The following is a 23819-nucleotide window of genomic DNA, read 5'->3' as shown; positions in this document are numbered from 1 at the left end:
TTTATCTTTGAGAAATCTTTTTCTTTCCTTCCCATCTCATTAAAAAAGAAAAAGAAAACAAAAAGAAAAACAAATGCCTTGTATTAAATATTCATAGTCAAGTAAAATAAATTCTCACATTGGTTACAAAAATAAATTTAAATTTATAGTTCTCATTCTGAATCATGTTCCATCATTACAGTTATAGAAATCATGTTTATCACTAATCCTCTAGAATCACATGTAGTTATTGTATTGATCATGGTTCTTGCAACTTTGAAACTATTTGTCTTTACATTTTTTCTACTGTATAAACAATCAAAACTTTCTGGGTTCTGCTTATGTAATTCTCCATCATTTCATTTGACTTTACATATCTCTTTAAAATCATTTTTGCTTCATTTTTTAACACAAAATAATAATATATTTATATAAAACAATTTTATCATTTCCAATCTATGTTCTTTTAGTTTCCACTTTTTTGTCACCATAAAAATTACTGTAATAAATATTTTTATACATTTATGTTCTTTTCCTTTATTTGATCTCTTTTGGTTTTAGGTCTAGCAGCCATTTAGTAAAGTCAAAAAGGTATGCACTATTTAGACAACATTTGTGCTTAATTCCAAATGTCTTTTCAAAATGGTTATACCCATTCACAGTTCCATCAACATTGAATTGCTTTTTCCAGACTCTCCAACATTAATTATTTTACATTTTTGTTATGTTTATCAATCTGATGAGTGTGACATAAAATGTTTGAATTGTTTTAATTTGATTTTGTCTATTTAGTAGTGATTAGAATACTTTTGCCCCCACATTGCTATAGATAGACTGAAATAAAGCACTTTCCTTAACCAATTTGCTTTCCGTTCAGAAAATCAGTACTGCTATTTTCATTTAGCTCATCTTCATATAAGATTGTTCTGGACTCAGGTTGTAAGATAAATGTGTGTGAATATACATATATATATGTATATATATGTATGCATGTATCTACATATATATAAATATGAATATGTATATAGATATATATAAAATTATAGACTCCTTTTAAAGGTCAAAAATGCTTTTTCCCTGTTGCATATCCCTTTGCAAAATAATTCTTCATATACTAGATGTATTTCATTTTCATTACGAGATCTACTCATTCCTTTGTATTTACTATAGGAGATGAGTATAGCATTTTAAAGGAATTATTAAATAACCGAGGTGCTAAAATTGACTGTGCTACACAGTTTAAAGTTTGGTAGTGATTAAGTTAGTTGTTGGTTTCTGTAATTCATCTTATTTTCCAGAGATTCCAGAGAACAACATAGCATACCATAACCTTAATATAATTTAAAAAAGAAAGAAAGATAAGTTCTGAAATCAAGTTCATATCCATTCTTTTTTATTTTTTATTCTTTATTAATATCAGGTCTTAAATGTAAAGTCTTGTTACTAAATTGTCTGCATTACAAATTTACATTAAAATAAATTCCAAAATATATTTTCTTCTCAGAGAAGAAGGAATCATTTATTTAGTTCTTCCAATTTCTAAGACAAAACGATACTCAACAGATTATGTAGTTTATAGTTGTACAATCTTTTTTCCTTGTCTTCTGGTTACAAAGTGCTATTATTATAAAGTAATATTCAAGCAACTAGCTTTGATCTTCTTCCTTAAGAATGTAAGCCTCTATGCCCTCATAAGCTTTTTTTTAAAATTACAGCATATTGCATTTTGTTTCATACAATAAGAAGGCATTTTTAACAAGATTAATTTGAATATCTCAAAAGTGTACGTTGAAGTCACAAGTGGAATTAATGGGAAAACATACACCCCATATTAAATTCTTATATAAGAAACTTAACTGAGGAGATATATTTTAAAATAATCACCTTGAAATATTGAAAATTCACTCATTTGAAGCCAACCATCAATGCTTTTAGAGATTGACCTTGAAAATGTTATATCTGTTTGAAAAATAAATAGGCTGGTTATAACAGGCTATTCTTAACTGCTATTTCCTAGGGAGATAATGTAAAACCAGAAACAGCAACTGTGGGAATTATCTTTAAAGCTTTGAGATTTATATAGCAGGCCTACAAGGAGGCTTTGATTAGGTGAGACCTCTCAAGTAAACCATGGGTTCAAATGCAAGGCATGTTCTTTTGGGTTGTCTTGTATTTCAATTGTGAATAAATATTTGAGTGATTGTGGAGTGTGTGCATGTGAAGGAGGATCCTGAAGGATGGTTCTCTGTGTCCATGAAAAGCCAAACCATAGGAAGATTAAACTAATCATACATAAGAAGGACTTCCTGAGTCCCAAAGTAATAAAATATGCAAATCAGGTTGAATATTCTTTAGACATTTGCCCCACCTTAAAGACAAAATGGGTGTTTTTGTTTACATATATATATATATATATATATATATATATATATATATATATATGTATGTATGTATGTATGAACTTTACCTGGACCATATCTTTTCATACTTTTCTCCAAAGCACATTTCACTCTCTAGCTTGGACTAAGGGAGAGGAACTAATTTATCTCCTAGAGATTCACTATATTTTAGAGACCAGCAAATATTTCGAGTAGGCCCCCTGCATTCTTCAAATTGTGTTGATACCACACTGCATAGAGCTGAAGATAGTCAAAGGAAGACACAAATGCACTTTGCAGGAAGAAAATTTGGAATTTGTTTTAATAATACTTGCTGTTTATAGGAAAAGGCTCTTAGCAAGTTTTTCTTGATTATATCATATATAATTCCTCCTTCTTTCATCTATTTCAGTCATCTTTGTCCATCAAAATCCAAGTGAAGGACTACTTATTTCTTTTAACAGCCCCAGGGCCTTATGTTCTCTTTGAGCCCTGAGATTCTATAATATTCACTGGTTATTTGCACTCATTTTGTACTTAAAATAGGGAAAATGAACTGACCTAGTATTTCATAGGCACGGAGAACTCTCATTGAGGAATTTCTCTTCCATTCTATTCTGCAACTTATATTGTAATAATGTTGCCTTAATTACTGAGAAGTTGAATGTTTGTGTAGGGATACAGAGATAGAGATGAGACTTCCTGGTTTTGAGACTAGTCTTCTAGCTACTGTACCGTGATGCCTCACATGTACTTATATACTAATTTACAATGTTATTTTTAATTCAAATATCCTGCATCCCCAACTAAGTTTTAGGCTTAGGGCAGGAATAGTGTTTGATTGTTTCAACTTTTATTTCTCACACATATCACTTAATATCCTACACATGGAGGTCTAAAGTGAGGAAAGCAAATATAATTAGATCATAGGCTTAAACTAAAAGGATTCATAGAATTCATCTAGTAAAATACTCTCATTTTATAGATTTATGACTAAGTATTAAGAGATATTAAGTGAATTACCAAGGAATGCATCAAAACTAAATAGAAAAGCTAGCATTTGAGTCCAGGTTCTCTGACCCCAAATATAGAATTCTTTCTACTACACATACCACAGGGGAAAAAGAAGGGAAATTCAGATTGCAAACTTGATTAATTAAAAAAAAGGAAAAGGGGGTAGTAAATAAATCTAGATTCTCTTTATATATAAATACAATATATACATAATTGAATATACTTGATTTAAGATGTACATTTTGTTGTTCTTTAATCATTTCAGTCTTGCCTGATTCTTTGTGACCCCATTATAGGTTTTTGTGACAAAGATACTAGAATTGGTTTTCCATTTCCTTCTCCAGTTCATTTTATAAATTAGCAGCTAATAAGTGTCTAAGGACTGAATTGAACTCAGGGAAAGGCAAAGACTTTGGATTTAAATTTAGTATATGCCATATACTCTATAATATTGGACATACTTAACATACTTGCGAGTCATTTTCTTCACCTTTAAAATGAAGGTTTTATTCTAGATTGTGTTTAAAGTTTCTTCTACTTCTATATCCATGATCTTATGACTCTGTAACTTCCATTGTTTTATTCTTTCTGCTACTCCATGATGTCTCACTAGTAAGGTAAATGTGTTTTACAAGGCAAAGTTCTGCCTAGTTCAGCAGGTAGTCATAGAGAGAGAGTCCAAGTTTCAGGTGTTCTAAAAAAAACAAGAACTGACCTCTATGTGGAGAACAGATACATGGTTTCAGACATACAACATGAGCATAGAAAAGAACAAGGATGGGTATATGTGGATATATGTACACATATCTCAAATGACAAAAACATTTCTCAAGAAAAATATAGGCCAAAAAGTCTTTGACTATCGGTATCCAGAATAATCTAACATCTTAAAAGTCCTTTTTCAATAATAGAACTGAAATCCTGGGAGATTTGATTTTATTACTAACATCTGTAAGAATAACTTCATTTTCTCCTTGGGGTACAGGAGAGAATGTTGGGGGAACACTGATTTTTATTCAGTACCTAGAGATACATGAAACATACTAGGTACTCAACAAACATTTTTTAAATTAAACTATAATAATAATAATAATAAAAATAATAATAATAATAGTGAGATAAATATTGATTTGGTTTAAACAACTTAAATCATGCATGACCTGAAGATGAGAGAATAGAAGATGGATACTGATGCTCTTAAGTCAATTTATGCTCTCATTATATGAAGTAAGCATGCATTTTAAAAACTCAAAGTACCTAAAATATATTCCTTGGGAGATCTACACATTCTTTGAAATCTATTGTAAAAAAATGACAACGAAGCAAAATAATCATTTTCAGAGCACATCTTTTAGTCTACTTGTGAGTTGAAGCTCTTTGACTTAACATGATCCACAGATTATATACTTGAGGTAATATGCTAAAATTGAGTTAAATATTGTTTATGTTTGAGATTTGCACAGGAAATATATTTCATATTCATATCCCCTTTATGTATTGCTTTCTCACATTTCATCTTTGTGCTGTTTTGTGGTCATATGTTCAGACCATTCATATTTTATTTTAAAACATTTTCATTTTCAGATCCACAGTTGTGTGATCCTGGTGAATTTCTTTGCCATGATCATGTGACTTGTGTATCCCAGAGCTGGCTATGTGACGGGGACCCTGACTGCCCTGATGATTCGGATGAATCTTTAGACACCTGTAAGTAGAAAGGTTCTCATGATGATAATTTTCCATTATATGTAAAACTGACTTTTACTTGTTTTTGAGGACAAGTGTTCTGGATATATATATATATATATACATATATATGTATATATATATGTATATATATATATATATATACACATATATATATTCTATCTTCTCAAAATTCTAAAATTAAAGTGTTTGAATTTCCTGCATAGTGAATATTGTCAGTGGAGAATAGATTTTTTTGTAGTATAGATTGACCCCATGAAAATAAAAAATAAAAGTAACAGAAAAATATAGGGATTTATTGAAAAAAAATTTTATTAGAAAAATGCAAATAATTTGTGCATTGACAAGGAAAACATGATAAGAAAGCAACAAAAATATTATAGGAAAAAGATGATAAAAGGCTTACACAAAGACTATTTAACAATTATATATTATCTCTTTTGTAGTAAACAAAAAAATCACTCTTGGAGGCTAATTATTCTCAGTATTCCCTTGCATTAATGTCTATAATTAATTCAAGATGTCTCCTTTTCACTGTTGTGTGGGAAATGAATAGTCTATGTCCAGACTACCTTGACAGTGACCTAAAAGTCATATTATTATTTTTATTCCTTAGGATAGGGATAGTTAGGAATCATGCTTTCAGGGATAGATTAACCTCTAAAAATCATATCATTGGTTTCTTCTTTAGGGTTTTCTCTTTATCTAAGATTTTATATAAATAACTGAAAATGTTTTATTTTAAGCCTATGAAATAGAAATATATCTGCTATTTGTCAAGAATTCAAACTAACATTATTACTCCTAAGGTCATTAGTATTATTAGTATTCATAGCGTAAAAACTTCAGGGGTCAACCGATATTCATTAGTTGCTACAGAAGTGTGTGATATTGAATGTTGCTAAAATAATTAGGTCATGGGCTCAAATACTGAAATCCTGTAAATCAGTTATTTAATGATGCTTTAATTCATAACAAAACCTTAGACCTTTTGGATTTGAAATATAACCTGTTGGGAAATTCAAGTTTACTTAATTAGGATTATTCAATCTTATTTCTCAGCAGAAGTCATAAAGATAGTTTTGTGACCTTTCCATATCCATAATCACTATCTGTCATCCCTAAAAAGCACATGATAGCAATCAGTTGCTTCCTTTAGGTCAAGCTCAGTCAGTTAGCATTTTTTTCCTAAGGTCTTCAAGTTCATAAAGACAATGATAAGAATATAAATAAACATCTATCTCCACATGGCTGTTGTAGCTAATTAATGAAACTGTATCATCACCCTACTGAGAATGACTCAGGCAGCTGTGCATATAATGAGCCAGAGAAGACTTCAAAGTTATACTGGTTATTTCACATGCTCCATCTTTCCCTATCTGTAAAGTTTTTTTTTCTTAGACCTGTGACTTTGGGTGTTGATGTTTCAAACAAGTTTCTAACATAATTTCTCTTCTGGAAAAGCTAAATTCCTCTCAATTTGACTCGTCCCACCTTACTTCATGTTATGAGTTTATATATCCAGTACAGAAATTTATTTGTCTTCCATGTGAATGGTAAAATATGTCTCCTTTGGGGACTTGGTAAATAGAAAAATATAATTTGAGAGCATCGGGATTAAGAATACTAATTTGGAGAAGTTTCTTCTTTTATCAGAGATAAGTCAATCTTATTTCTGCTTATCGGAAAATGGACTTCTTATTTTCTGGGATGGGATAGCTAGAATACAGGTGCAACTTTAAGGATGAATCTAAAAGAAATCTAAAAGAAAGTTCCATTATAACAGTGTTTTGAGTAAGTGATGCTTGCTATCTGATCACAAGCTAACATATCCCAAATCCAATCCATATTTACCAAATTCCAGTTTTTCTAAGATATTTTCAAAATATTTCTGTACTATGTCTTTTGTAATGCTGGACAAGACAACGGGTGTATGAGTCCCAGTTTTCTCACCTAGAAAATAAAAGTGATAGTAATGTGTTTTTCACTGGGTCTATTTTATTTATTGGGGGGGAGGTGTAAGCATCAAAAAGAAAAATGCATACAAAGTGTCTGAAAACCTTAAAATTCCAGATAAATGTCATTGAAAAAATGTTTAAATATAATATAATAGGCAGTTTTCAAGTCCTCTGGATTGAAATATTCCCAGTTACAGTTAAAGTTTGTTACTTCTATGGAATTTTAGGGTACTATTCTATTATATAACATGAAATCACATGTTATATAATCACAGTCTTTTTAAAAATGGCATTCAGACTGTAATGACACAATTATGGATCAGTAATAAGGACTTATAAATACCACCTATTCTCCTCATGCATATAACCAGGGTCAAAAATGATGCAATCATTACAATACCTATCGTACGAACATGATACAAACATAATCTCAATAATGGTCTAACCTGAAATGTAGTCTGAAATGTAAAAAATATCTGATAAAACATAAAACCATATTCAGATTTAACATCATCAATCCAGATGTTCCAATTTGCATTTTTTCTAATTATGGGATTTCATAATGTGTTGTTTTATGAGAGATCTATGCAGTCAGTCAATAGCAATGCTCCATATAAAATAATTACATAATTTTATAACTATAAAAAGGACTATTCAAACAAAGAGGGAAGAAAAAGAGCTAGAAATAGGGCACCTAGAATATTATTTCCTAAAATTCTTTATGTCATAACCAGTGTGGGAGCTGAAGTAATTTCATATTTGCTTTCCAGACAACTTATTTCTGAAAAACATTAAGGGGAAATTACCAAATGGAATCGTGTATTTGCTCTTATAAAAGTCTATATTTAGTTTTTAATCATAAACACGAACAATAAAATAAGTACTTAATTAGAATATTGTGAATACCATGAAAGAAAATCTTATAATTGAACATTAATGGATATTGGGAAGTTAATGGAAAAGATTGTCTTTCTATGACAAGGTATTAAATTTTTAAAATGAGTAGAAATGGACAAGAAAAATAAAGTAGAAATCTACAAAAATTACAGCAATGACAGCATCCAAAAATTTAAATGTTATACTCATTCCTTTTCCCTCTCCCTATATTTTCTGTGCTTGTTTAGGCTTTGTAAAGGAATGTTTTTGTTCACTCCTGAAAAGGGTCATTTGATTTATAATACAACAGTGAAGACCAAGGAAGGGGGGGGGGGAGAGAAGAAATGTGTTGTATGATTATTTATAACAGGATATAATAGTACTGATTGCTTGGTGGTGTGAGATATCAATAAATAAAGAAACATTCAACCATTTCTGTCCTCCTCATTATATTTTAGAAGTGGTTAATCAGTCCTATATTTTCAAAGGACATCCTTATATCTAAATAGCAATTTAATTTTAGTTCAGTTTTTTTGAGAGCCAAAAGGGGTAATAATATGAGATGTGGACCACATAGTATAAGGAAAATAGCACCTTCTTTTTTCCCAGAGGTTTTTTAACCTCTTATTAGTGTATGATTTTTATAGTCCAAAAATAAGTGAAATATAACTTTAACTTTTAAATATGTTTCTGGGCAGCTGCTGAGATTTAAAACTTGCAATCTCTCCTTTCCCAGATAAGATTTCATGGGAGTTACTTTTACAACACTTAATTCTCAGAATTTAATGGTTACTCTGTTGACAGATTGACTACTTATAGTCAATTCCTTTCCAGAAGATATCTTAATTGAATATAATAGTAGTAATAATAATAATAATAATAACAAATATAAAAATATCCCTATAGAATGACATTTGAAGGTTTACCTAATATTTCTCACAGGATCCCTGTAAGGTTGGTAGTCAATGTGATATCATTTAAAGAGTACTGGATACAGATAATTAAGTTCTGTCTTTTTAACTAATAAATGAATTGTATGATCTTGATCAAGTTCCACCTTTCATCTCTGAATCTCATACCTTTATTTGGAAATAGAAAAATAATAATTATCTATAAATGACAGGGCTCTTTTAAGGACATAAGAAGATAATGTCTGTTTAGCTTTTAGGCAGCATTCCATAGTGGTTAGAAAGAAGGCCTTAGATTCAGGAAGACCCATGTCTTGGCAATGCCTCTATCGTATTCTGACTGGCTCTCTCAGTGTTTTTGTGGCTATCAAACTACATCATTGTCAGAGGGAGATTGCTTACTCCATAAGGAAATCATTTCTCCATCAAATATTTGTATGGATTTCTTTCCCATTGTACAGATTATATATATATATATATATATATATATATATATATATATATATATATATATATAATGTATAATAGTGTTCAAATCTATTTCTGCTAATGACAGGCCTAATGTGTTTTCAAGATTTCATTTTTACCAACACACAAAGTGTCTTGTTGCTTTTTTTTTTGTTTTTCATTTGAAATTAGTAAGGCAGTAGATATCTCCTCCCTGGTGCATGTCCTTTTCCCTAGAGGTGATCCAATAATTCTCCAGGCACAGGTTGTAATTGTTTCCAGAACATTGAATAATTAAAATTGAACAAAGGTCTCTCCAAGAGCATAACAATGCTAGCAAATCCTAGAAAGTCACTGTACAATTTGGCTACACATACACATATATGTGAAAATATAGGCATAGATATACACATATGTGTGTATATATATATATATATATATATATATATAAACAAGCAGATATTAATGATAATATTTCTTTTTCATTTCTATCCTGAATGTTTCCATATTCATCTACCATCCCATATAAAATGACTTTATAAAAAAGAGGAAGAAAATTGAACAAAACTGATAAATGATATCCAAAAATTGGATATACAATATTCCATATCCATATACTATACCACCATCCTTGAAAAAGAGTAGAGAGAGATGTCTTTTCAAATCTCTTTCTCAGGCAATCAGTCAGCAAACATTTATTAAGTTCCTCTCTGTTCCAGGCACTGTATTTAGCAATAAGATACAAAGAAAGGCAAAGGACCATCTCTGATGTCAAGATTCTTTCAGGCTAAAAGTGACAAAAACAGGAAATTAATATACATAAATAAGTTATGAATAGAGCATGCATTTTAGGTAATATGCTGCTAGAGGGAATGAGAAAAAATATTTTCAGTACATTAGGGGAAGGTGTCACACACATGCAGACTGTCACTGGGACCTTGAATTTCTTGGAGTCTGCATGCCTTTCCATTGATAAAACCAGCGTTTGAGTTATATAACTTTACCACATACAATAAACTCATTAGAAAGCACTATTTTCATTTCTTGAACTTGAAATACCAACCTAAATAGGTTTGTTTTACTCTTGCTATGAAACTAAAATAATCAATTCTTGAAGAACAGAATCCAAACAAATGACCTGATTATTCATTATTTTGTTGGAGGTATTAGTTTTCTTTTCTAAAGATAGGAAATGCTTATGAGAAGGCATTTATAAAGCTTTTTTAAAATAAAAGATGTGAATTTGTATAAAATTATTTATATTTCCATTCTTCAAGTATTTTAAGTTTTAGCTGAATAATAAGCTGACATGCACCATCTATTTTGAAGTGGGAAGTATTTTCATAGGATTTTTACAATTTCTCTTACTTTCCCAAAGACCAGATAAATAAAATTAAGCTTGGTGGGAGGTTATTAGCAAACAGATAACGTCCATAAAATAAAATAAAATTTGGAGACTAGAGAAACAAGATGGATGAATGGATGCATAGAGCTTAGATGGAAGGGGGTAAGATATCACCAAAATCAACAGAACTAATTGAAATAATTCCAAGTTTTTGTTAGTTGAACAATGTGATCTGACATATTATAACAAAATATAAAGATGGATTGTATCCATTGCCACTCATTTTACTTCTGAGTTTTATTTTGATTCCTTTTTCTTCATCACCTAGAAAACAACATTGACCCTTACTTTTATAAAATTTTCTCCCATTTCTGAATCAGTTGGAAAGTTAGCACAGAGTATAAGAGAGTATGATGTTGAAAACCTAATTCTGAACCAAGTGAGGATTCCAAGCCTTGGTTCATTTTTCTGACTTTGAATGAGGATATGAGTCCCATTTCTATTCATCCTTTCTCTATAGTGTGCTACCGAGTCTATTAAAATCTGACTCTTATTTCAAATCTTTCAATGCAAGGCATCATGGAATAGAGTTTATTTTTCTTTGATTGTTTTCAGTCATGTCTGACTCTTTGTGATCCCTTTTGGGATTTCCTGGCAGAATTCTGGAGTAGTTTGCCATTTCCTTCCCTAGTTCATTTTATATCCAAGGAAACTGAAATAAGCAACATTAAGTGACTTGTGCAAGGTCCCACAACTAGTAACTGTCTGGGCCATATCTGAATTCAGGAAGATGAATCTTCACTTCAGACTCAATACTTTATCAAGTGCTTTGCCTAATTGAACAGAATTTAATATATTGCAAAAATACCCATAGGCAGGGGTGGCTAGGTGGCACAGTGGATAAAGCACCATCCCTGGAAGGAGTACCTGGGTTCAAATCTGGTCTCAGACATTTAATAATTATCTAGCTGTCTGGCCTTGGGCTAGCCACTTAAACCCATTGCCTAGCAAAAACCTAAAAAAAAAAAAACCCAAAAAATAATACCCATAGGCAGAACAGGATGAGTAAAGTATGAAGTGGAAATTCCCATCTTATGACATAATTCTTTGCTCTCTGGCCTCAGAGTTCATGAAGACCCATTGATCAGAAAATTGAAAAACATAGGTTGCCTTCAATGCCTATGGAAACTGAAATATCAGATGGAGAAAGGAAGTAAGCAAAAGGAAAGGAAAGCAAAGTGAGATAGAACAACTTTTTTCAGCCTTGCTTAAGCATTTAATCTATACTATGATAGGGTAGGGGGAAAAATACTGAGCTTGGGGAAACTTTGATTCAGAGAACCTAAATTCAAATTTCTGACTCTTTCAGTGCTTGCGTATTTTTATGTAAATCACTTAGCTTCTTTATGCCTCAGTTTATTCATTTATGAAATAAGGAGATTAAACTAGATGAATTCTCATTCTAGCACTATGATATTAACATTGAAAAATCCTATGACACACAATGTGCTAGATTCTAAGGATAAAAAGGAGTTAGATGATATAGTCTCTATCCTCAAATAACTTGGAGTTGATTAAAGAGAAAGGAATAAGCATCAACACAAGCAAGCATGACATAAGGTAGAAAAGAAAAAGTCTAGAATGCTTTGGAGAAATAAATGAGATTCCTATCATTGGGTTGTGTGGGATGGCAAGGAATGATGATACCCCATGCATCTGCAAACAGTTCTCATAAACCCTTCTCAAGCCTCATAAGTTTAGGAAATAACATATAATAAACAAATATTGTTGAAATGGGTCTGTAGGGGCACTGTAGTGGACTATTTGAGAGAAAATTCTTTAATTAGCCTATTCATAAATTATCTAACATTTAGGGTTGGACACAAAGGCTTTTTACCTTTCATGGGTGAGCACATTTGTTCCCCAAGGGTATTTTACTCTTTACAGTCAGTCTATAAAATTTACTTTTGAATTTCATACTCAGAATCACCAACTTAATGACAAATTTTGCCAAATGTGGCAATAAATAAAAAAATGAAATACTATAGTCTATTTTTTTCCTACAAGAAAAGACCACCTCATGGTACCAAGATCTTATTATTATATACTTTTCAGGGGGGGGGTAGTAAAAAAACTGAAATGTGATATATTAATGCTAAATGCTATCACTGAGGATATATATTATGGTCTAAAGTTAAAAGAATGTCACATAGAACTTGCACAAATATGTCTTTTGATGAGAATCTATAGAATGAAGAACATAATATTTCTTTTTTTGTTGTAGGTTTTTGTAAGGGAAATGAGGTTATGTGGCTTGCCCAAGGCCACACAGCTAGGTAATTATTAAGTGTCTGAGACTGGATTTGAACTCAGGTACTCCTGACTCCAGGGCCGGTGCTTTATCCACTGCGCCACCTAGCTGCCCCCATAATATTTCTTCTGGTTAAATAAAGCTTCCTGTAGGGTTGCCAAAGACTTATCTACATTTGTATTGAGCACCAATTCAGGTTTTCATTCACTTACCCATTCATATATTTAGTTACCAATATTTTTGATGATATCAGTTCTTCCTTAATAGCAATAAAATATGGTAGCTCATTATTGCTATAGCATAAAATATAAACTTACATTTTGCATTTAAATCTCTTCACAACCTGACTTCATATTCTTTTCATTCTATTTCATATTATTCCCTTCAAACATATGCTTTCTAGTCTAATAAGATTGGTCATCTTACTATTTTGTTTATTTTTCATGAATAACCCTCCAATTTTTTTCTCCTTTCATCCATTGCACTGGCTTCTTGTGCTCTCATCCCAGTTTGAAATATCCTCTTTTCTCATGTCCAACTCTTTGAAACTGATTACTTCAAGATTCAACTTGAGCCATTTTCTACATTCCGGGGAATGAGTGTGTTTGTGGGTGTGTGTGTGTGTGTGTGTGTGTGTGTGTGTGTGTGTGTGTGTGTGTGTGTATAGAGAGAGAGAGAGAGAGAGAGATTGAGAGGGATTATCACCCTTTCCTACTTTTATATTTTCACATTTTTTTTCAAAGCAAGGGAAATTCAGCTTTTATCTTTGTATCTTTAGTTCTTAACACACAGTGCTTGGCCAACAGTACCACTTAATAAATGCATGCTGATTGAGTCCCTACTATGCAATTTTTATATAGAAAATATGAAAAATGAATTAGGAGTGCCTATTTTCATGGCCTAATGAAGAAAGCCAGTAAGATCAATTCTGTAAAATATTCACATGAGGAATCTCATAGTCAAACCAGTGAGGATAGATGCAGATATACCTTGTTCTGTCTTTCAATTAATTGGCTAATATGTTCACATTTAGTCAGGAGTTAAGCAAACTATCTAATCCTTCTGGGTCTGAGCTGTATGCCAAAGCCATTATGATCTCCAATATAATGAGGCAATTGCACTCAAGACCGGACAGTTTTTGTCCCTGGGATTCAATATAAAATAAGAATACAGTCAATGTCGGCTCTTCATTACTAAGGAAAATTATAATATTTTGTAAATTAATTTATACTTAAAGACAAAAGAAGTTTTCGTTTCTTTTGATTGCTACAATAACTTTTAAAGGTACCTACCTTATCTAATATCATCTCCATTTCTCAGACACTGAAGCACACAAAATTTAGGTATTTTTTCTGAAATCATGCAATTAGTGACAAAATGAGACCTGCTTTCAGAAATCAAATCTTTTAATTTTTCTCACCATAACACACATTCGTTGCAGCAATTTAAAAAGATTCTCTTGGCCCGTAATATATATTCCAAACTTTAAAGAAATATCTTATTTTAACCTTGATGAGCAAAATGGAAGAAACACGCTAAATTATAAATTGATTGAGTGTACAGAGTGAACAGCATTTTTTACAAGATGCCCACAATAAATTCTTCAATTATACAGCTTTTCTAGAATAAAAACAATTGTGCGTATGTCTCTCTCTCTCTCTCTCTCTCTCTCTCTCTCTCTCTCTCTCTCTCTCTCTGTGTGTGTTTGTGTGTGTGTGTGTGTGTGTGTGTGTGTGTGTGTGTGTGTGTAAACTTCTCTTTCTATATGGATAAATAAGAATTGTGTTGCTTATTCAAGGTAAAGAGGACAAGAGTTTCAAGATTGCTTGTTTTACCCCTTTTGTGGTGGTTGGTTTTCCTAATCTAGACATTTTCATTCAATCTTTATCTGCTATGATTATAAGTACAGTTGGTCTGTTATTATAAAACCAGTTCTTTGTATTAAACTAACTGACATGTAGAGGGAAGCAAACTTTCGAATTTGACCTCATTAGCACTATGCTGTAGGGAAAATAAGATAATGCTTAGTAGCCACAACATACTCATTAATATAAAACTCATCTTATATTTTAATTATTTCTCATTCTAAATGGGGGGGGAGTTACAATAGACATTAGAGTTAATGAGTGTCATTTTGCAGACAATTGACTCTATTTTAAAGGTACTACAGGTATTAGTTGTAAGATTTCAAAATAATGACTTCTCTGGCCACAGTCTTTTCTACATTTTACATTTTATGTTTTCTTTTAGCACATAAAATAGTATGTACATTAGGTATTTAATAACTTTTAGGAATAACTAAATGATTAAATGAAGTGATATCTTCTCTTTCCTTGAACAATTATAATTAAGTAGAGAAAATCACTTTCTCTTTTGATTTTTGATGTATAATATCCATAGATAACCTTTTTTTAAAGAAAACCAGATCATAATGCATTAAAATATGTTTTCAGCACCTAATAAAAGGCTCTGTGCTGGGTACTGTGGAGGAGGCAAAACATAAAACTATGTAGATTTAAATAACATTTTCTTTATTTCTGATTCCACTTGGGGATATGTACACACACATGTAATATATATGTATATATGTGTATATACATACTTACACACATATATGTGGATATATACTATATATACTTATACATATGAATACAAAATATTTATACTAAACATGAACTACATAAGCACTTTTTGTAATAATTATACACAGTTACCTTAATTTAAAATAATTAATATATAAGGAAAATGCATACATATATACAGATATTCTTATTGATAATTACTAAAACACATTCTTTCTCTGACTTAAACTCATAAAAATACTAATGGAAATTTACACTATAGCTAACTGAAAAGTAATTATTTTAATTATAAAAAGAATGTACTGGTTTATTAAAAAAGTGCACTACAGGATTTTTAAAAATTGGTCACTTTCCTAAAAATTTGTCCTTTAATTTTAAAAAAATCAATTTATATACCACCTATTCAATTCTCAATCCCTTGAAATTTGTCTTCTGAACCCTACTGAAGTTCTATTGAAGCTAATATCACTTAGTTGGCCAATAACATTATAGTGACTACATCTGATAACTCTTTCTCAGTTGCCCTTCTCTCTGACTCTTCGCAGTTTTTGATCCTCTTCACCATATTCCTGGACATGGTATCATTTCTTTCCTTTGTGACACTTTTCTCCCCTGTATCTCTTTACTACTTCTCTTTCTCATTTAAAATTTTTTTTCTAGATCCATATCCTGCCTCTTTCAGGGTAATAAATTACATGCACACATGCATACATACACACACACACACACACACACACACACACACACACACACTGCACAGTGCTTTGTCTTGTACCTAGAACTTTTCTCTAGGTCTCTCTCAGGAGAACTCAATAGATTTTGTGGGTTCAAGTATCACTTCTATGCAGATGATGCTTGCATTTATATCTTTCCTAAATCTGTCTTGTATATTGAATATGTAACTCTATATCTCCTTTTGTATGTTCTTTAACTCTTGTCATATAACTTCATGTCCAAAAGCAACCACATTTTCTTAAATTCTAAAAATCTGCCTCCCTTTTCACCCTAATTCTTTTTTGTTAAGAATACCACCATATTCTTAGACAAACAGGTTCATGTTCTCACACTCATATTTCCAATTTTTCTCCCCAGATCAGTTTTCAAAGCTTACTAATTCTCTCACTTCTCTTAAATCCACCCCCTTCTCTGTAAGCAGTGACCATCCTTGCTCAGTCTTCTACTTCATCACGGTAGACTACTAAATGGTCTCCTTCTTCTCAGTCTATCTCTTCATCATTTTGCTTTTCAAATATCTTTCACTATGCCTTTATTAAAGGAACATATTCTCAATCATTCACATTTTCAAAAAACAAAACAAAAAACAAAAATAAAAATCTTTCACTGGTTTTACATAATAAGATCAAATATAATTTTTTGTATCTAACTTTATTTTACAATTTTCCCTTCAACAATCTCTGTTTAAGTAAAACTTAACTGCCAATATTTCCCAAACAATACTTCTTTTCCCTTATCCATAACCTTAGCAAACTATTTTGTTTCCTAGGATATATTTCCAATCCCTATGATCTCTGATTCTTGATTCCTTATATTGCTTCAAATCTCCATTTCGTTTCCACGAAGGATGTACTGATGCCAGCTCTACCCAGTTGGAATCATCCCATTGTTAAATTTTGAGTATGACCATTTGCTCCTCAAAAATTAGCACATACTACAAAGCAGGATTCAATTTATTATTTTATTGATTTTCGATCCTTAAGATCTTGTTAATATTTTATATTAAATTTTAAAAAGAAATGCATACTTTTTCCCCAGAAAGCCCAGTTGCTAAACATTTAGCAACTTTAGAATTAGCTAACTTTCTAAACTTTCTAATATTGCTCTATAAAAATTGCTGAAACTGAGAAATAAAGAACAATTAAAGGCTCATGGAATGAATTCATTACCATACTTGTGACTGAGGATTTATACAGTGCTTTAAATTTTTCAATGGACTTTGCATCCATGATTTCTTTTGGTTTTATACACAGATATGAATATATATGTGCATGTGTGCACATGCATGTGTTTGCTATATATTTACACATGCACAAATGTCGGCATACATATTATGTATAGTATGCAAATGTCCATATATTAAGTTCACAAATTTATATATATATATATTTAATGTATATTCATTTTACCCTCTTAATTGGTATTTATCCACAACTGTTTCATGCATGCACAGATGATCTCCATGAGTTTTCTTGGAAATTAATTTCATCATTAAAGCTAGAGCAGTCTAAGTGGGATAATAATATATCTATAGAACTGGAAAGAATAATAGAGATTACTGAGTCCACTTCTTCATTTTACAGATGAGGACACTGAAATATGGAAAAGTATTACCCATAGGAAAATCACTATTAAAGTAGCTATAAAAATGATTATGTGTATAGACATGTCCTTGGATCAATTTTTCAAGATAATTGTCTATTTTTTACATATATATATAATATCAAATCCATGCTTACACACATGTAATACTATATCATATATGTTTTTTGCATGGATGCATATTTGCATGTCTTTATCTGCATTACTATCTATTATGCTTAGTTTATTTTGTTAGATATTGAAATATGACATTTTTCTAGGGTTTTAATTTTTGTTAAGTTTCTTTATGTTTTCATTTCAGCCTCAAAACAATCCTGTAAGATAGATATTATACTATTCCCATTATTTTTGTACAAGGAATTTGGAGCTCAGAGATTTTAACCCTTGCCCTATAGAACTAGTCTTCCTAAACTTTCATAAACATGTATTTGGAAAAGTAAAATATCAATGAAAATTTTTAAAAAATAAAAGCAGTTTGAATTCTTAAAAAATAAATAAATACTTATTGATTGGGAAAAAATAGTAACTGCTTAATATTTGAACATCAAAGATTCAGTCCATAAACAAAATAAGAAATATCATCAATATCAACTCCCTAATAAAATTCTAATAACTAATATATGTAAAATACATATGAAAAATAATTTGTAAAAGTATGTATATGTAAAATTTTTCGTAAGATAAAAAAATAACTCGTCTTCCTTACTCTGTCTGACATTCTATCCATGATATCAAAATGTAATACAAAAAAATATTGGATAAAACCTAGATTTTTCGGTCAGAAAAGACTTGGGTTTAAATTCCAACTTGGGAAATCACTAGCAATATAACCATGGCTCAGAATCTTAATTTCAATTTATCTCATTTTCCTTCATCTAAAAAATAATACTGAAATGCTGATAAAATTTCCTATATGATCATCTATATTAGGTTCTTTCCAAACTTTGGAGTTCCATAAAAATATTTACCATGATTATGTGCATATAACATATTTGTAAAGATTTTATTTTAAGAACTCATCCCAAAATGAGAGAAAATTGTTTCATTTTAGTGTGTAAGAAAAAACTTTGTCAGTTTACCTTTTTTATGACTTTATAAGAGTTATATTTCATATATTATATGGAATATCTTGAAAATTTTACCCAATATCTCCATGATTTTTGTTCTTCATTTAAAAAGGAAAATTGAGTACTATTTGAAATTTCCCATTCCAACTTTGTCTTTGTTATTATTGTCAATAAGCCTTTTGGGAATTCATACTATTGGTTCAGTAAAGCAACAATTAAAAGGAGGCAATTAAGAACCAGAAGAATGGCTCTGAAGAATAGTGACTATTTAGCAAGGAAAATGCTACTGCAGTAGGTTTTTGTGTAATATACTACTCTTTGCTACTGGGAAATGGGAGAACTAACTAAGTGAAAATGCATGTGGAAGCTGTAGTGAGGAGAGGCAATATAGTCATCAGTGTTATAGGCAGCAGCTGTCAGATTTTCAGTCAAATGGAATATTAATTGGCCAGTTTTCCCAAAGGAACTTTTTTACATGTCATCTTAAGTAACAAGATAAAGAACTAAAGGATAACTAGGTTCAGATTAGAATTGAGGTTAAGAATGAATACTATACGAAGTTTTTAAAAGCCTGCTTTTTGCTCCATAGTTGCTGCCCCCTCCCAATAAGTCAAGCAACGTCCTTTAATGTTAAAACATAAGGAAAACAAAATTTTAAAAAATGAAAAAATATTAAACCACAAGGGCCAGTATCTACTGGATAAGTCTGGCAGCTTCACTGATAGAAAGGTTCAAAAAGGTCAGGTTATTCAATGGACAAATATCAGATTTCCAACCAAAGGAGATTGAATGGGTCTTCTATAAATTTTCTATTACCTTATGTTGATGATGATCATTAAGTGGTTTGAATATCTCATTTTAATTTCATAGAAATACTAGAATCATTGGTGCAAACTCAAACAGAAATTGATCCCTAAAGTTTATATATTGATATAGAACACCTCAAACTAGCATCCCTACAATATTGTATCTTCTTTTGTTTAACATTTTCCAATAACATTTACATCTGGTTCTGGCCCTCATGCAAGTTTTGCCAGTTTCTTGGAGCTCTTTGTCCAATGATATAATGTATTTTAGATATAACTATGCTCATTTGGGACATGAAGAAAGTAAGACTTATTATTTGAAAGAATTGGGTTTCTACAGTAAACTTTTATTTTGTTGACTATCTTTGTAGGAAACTTTCATTCATATTTATAATTTGTCATTGAACAGAACAATCTTTTCAAATTTTAAGATCTCAAAATTCTAATTCATAATTTTTAACCTGAAGTCAATGAACTTGTATTTTAAAATATATCAAAATATGTTTTAAAGTTAAAACATAACTAAGATGAAATATTTCATTTCCTTCATATTCTTATGCATTTTGCTTTACATATTTAATAGCATATTTCTCAGTAATGTAATCTAAGGACTTCACTATGGCTCCCAAATGAATCTATGATATAAAAACATTTTAAAGGTTAAGGAACATTGTTATAGGTCAATTTCAGGAAGAATTTTCAGGCCTAAGGTATGGTAGGGAGAAAAAGCTTGCTTTTGACCACAATTACGACTGAATCCATTATTTTTATTATATTAAAATTTTATTTGTTTTCCAATTATACAATAATAGTGTCTACCATCCATTTTTTGTAAAGTTTTGAATTTTATAATTTTTCCCAACCTCCCTTCTGTTTCCCCTTTCCCCCCCACAGGAGGCAATCTGGTAATCTACCTTGTTTCCCATGCTATGCATTGATCAAGATTGAATATGTTGAGAGAAAAATCATTTCCTTGAGGAAGAAATATAATATTGGGGGGGGCGACTATGGAGCAAAAGAGAGGTTTTTAAAGTATATTATTCATTTTTAACTTCAATTCTATTCTGAACCTAGTTATCCTTTGGTTCTTTATCTTGTTACTTAAGATGACGTGTATAATGTTCCTTTGCGAAAACTGTCCAAATAATATGTACTACATAAGACAACTTTTTTTTTTAAAAAATGAAGGTAATAATCTTTGTTCTCTGTTTAAACTCCATAGTTGTTTCTATGCATACAGATAGTATTCTCCATCACAGATATTCTAAATTATCCCTGATTATAGCACTGAAGGAATGAGCAAGCCCATTAAGATTGATCATCATTCCATGTTACTGTTAAGGTGTACAATATTTTTCTGGTTCTGCTCATCTCACTCAGCATCAATTCATAAAAGTTTTCCAAGCTTCTCTGAAATCCCATCCCTCTTGATTTCTAATAGAACAATAAACAATTTGTTTAGTTATCCCCTTATTGATGGACATCCCCTCAATTTCCAATTCTTTGCCACCAAAAACAGGGCTGCAATGAATATTTTTGTATAAATGATGTTTTTACCCTTTTTCATGATCTCTTCAGGGTATAGACCCAGTAGTGATATTTCTGGATCAAAGAGGACACACATTTTTATTGTCCTTTGGGCATAATTTCAAACTGCCCTCCAGAAAGGTTGGATCAGTTCACAGCTCCGACAACAATGCATTAGTGTCCCGGCTTTCCCACACCCTTTCCAATATTTATCATTTTCCTTTCTTGTCATATTGGGTCATCTGAGAGGTATGAGGTGGTACCTTAGAGATGCTTTAATTCACATTTCTCTAATCAGTAATGATTTAGAACAATATGTCTATAGATAGTTTTAGAAACTACATATTTGATCATATGTAAAGTTCAGGTACAAGGGACTTTTTAAAATTGATATTTATTTTTACATATAAATGAATGAATGTTTTCCAACATTTATCCACATGCATATGCACATATTTAAGTTACAAAATTGTCTTCCATTCTCCCTTCCCACTCATCTCATATCAGCAGCAGTCAGGATAACATTGTACATACATATTTGTGATAAACATGTTTACAGATTAGTCATTTTCAACATGAGGAATTATGATTAAGGGGAAGAGATGCATAAGAGATATTTTTTATAAACTGTTAATAAGATTCTGAAGTTTTTGTTTTGTTTTGTTTTTCTTCCTTTGCATGGGGATCACATTGTCCATAGCCAGTACAATATGGTTGTCATAAGAACTTCTAAGAGGAGCCACTTCTATCAAACTTGATCATCTCAGTGTTGTTGTTAATGTGTCCATTGTTTTCTTGATTCTGCTCCCTTTGCTCAGCATAATATCCTATAATTCATTGCATAGTTCACTAGAGTCTGACCATTTATTGTTTCTTATGAAGCAATAATATTCCATATTATTCATGTACCATGATTTGTACAACCATTCCCCAATTTCTGGGCATCCCCTCAATTCCCAATTCTTTGCCACTACAAAAAGAGCTGCTATGAATATTTTGGAACATGATGGACTTTTCCCATTTTTTATGATTTCTTTGGGAAATAAGTCTATAACTGGAACTGCTGGGTCAAAGGGAAAGAACAGTTTTATTGCTCTTTGGGCATAATTCCATACTATTCTAGAATGTTTGGCTCATTTCACAACTCCACCAGCAAAGCATTAATGTCCCAATCCTCTCATAACCTCTCCAACATCGATCATTTTCCTATTTTCTCATCTTAGGCAATCTGATAGTTATGAGGTGATAACTCATAGTTGTTTTAATTTGAATTTCTCTAATCAATAATTATTTGGAGCATTTTTCAAATGATTGTATATAGCTTTAATATCTTCATTTGTAAACAACTCTGTATTCATATCCTTTGACCTTTTATTGTTTGGGAAATGACTTGTAACCTTATAAATTTAATGCAATTCTGTATATATATATATTTCAGAAATGGGATTTTTATCAGAACTTCTAGTTGTGAAGATTGTTTCCCAGATTTCTGCTTTACTTCTAATTTTGGCAGCATTGACTTTATTAGTGCAAAAGCAAGTGACTTTTTGATGGTTATTTAAGTACTGGTCCTCCTTTGGGTGTAATCTAGAAATCTCTTATTAATCTACATCTGAAAATTTGCTTTGGAAAAAACTTAACTATTAAAACCAACAAAAAATCAACATCAAACAAACAAAAATACCTTTTCAATTGATAAGGAACATGGAACAATCTTTGTGACTCATTTTTTTGCTATAAAACCACTTGATGCTTTCATTCTCAGTTATTTTCATGATATGTCTCAGGGGAGTGCACATTTATATAGTGTTTTTCCTAAGTGTTTCACAAATATCTTATTTACTAAAAGATAGGTGTTATTATTATCCCTATGTTCAGTTTAGCAAACTGAATCAGAGTTTATGTGACTCACTCAGGATCACATAGCTAATGAATCTTTGAAGTCAAATTTAAACTTGGACATTCCTAACAGTACTCTGTTCATTACACTGAAAACATAGGAACTTAATTAATCATCATATAATTTCATTAGAGAAAGAAAACAAAACAGTGGTCTATTTAAAAACTAACATCCCTTCTTCTGAACACCCCCTATTCTTTTTTTTTTGTTCCAACAGAAACATAGACATGAGTGTACATGATATACTGAATGCTAGTAGTATTTAAATATAATAGAACCCAAACTATCTATGTTTATATTTATGTAGGCAAGAGTAAGTAGTAGTTGGGGGCATATGTATTTGGAAAAAACTTAACGAAGACCTTTGAAGTACAAGGCTTTAAGTCAAAAATCATGTTATGGATTAACAATATGCCAAATATTTATCTGTTCCCCAGATGTTTTAAATTTGCATACAAAATAATCAAAGGGAAAAAGTCAATTTTTCAGAACAATTAACACATTTTAGTTTTTAATTACCTAAGAAATTACCAAATCAATCTCTCAGGGAATTTATATAATTACTAATTGAAACCTAAACAAGGTCTTTTCAAGATTTTTGCCACAAGTACTATATTTTATGACTTTGCTGTTAACTACCATCTAAAATTTTTATAGTAGAAATATTGATGCAACTT

General features: G+C 30.9%; 1 protein-coding gene across 4 annotated transcripts in view; it reads left to right on the top strand.

Annotated features, from left to right (window-relative positions):
* LRP1B (LDL receptor related protein 1B) overlaps positions 1-23819 on the top strand; it is a 2479914-nt gene that overhangs the window by 445712 nt on the left and 2010383 nt on the right. For all 4 annotated transcript variants that reach the window (XM_074215080.1, XM_074215079.1, XM_074215078.1 and 1 more), the window contains exon 2: positions 4956-5078. In XM_074215080.1, the coding sequence (XP_074071181.1) occupies positions 4956-5078 (123 nt within the window). The remainder of the gene's footprint in view (positions 1-4955; positions 5079-23819) is intronic.

Source organism: Macrotis lagotis, chromosome 1, assembly GCF_037893015.1.
Source record: "Macrotis lagotis isolate mMagLag1 chromosome 1, bilby.v1.9.chrom.fasta, whole genome shotgun sequence".
Classification (NCBI taxonomy): Eukaryota; Metazoa; Chordata; class Mammalia; order Peramelemorphia; family Peramelidae; genus Macrotis; species Macrotis lagotis.
The sequence above is the reverse complement of the archived record's forward strand: the minus strand, read 5'-3'. Positions and strand labels throughout refer to the sequence as shown.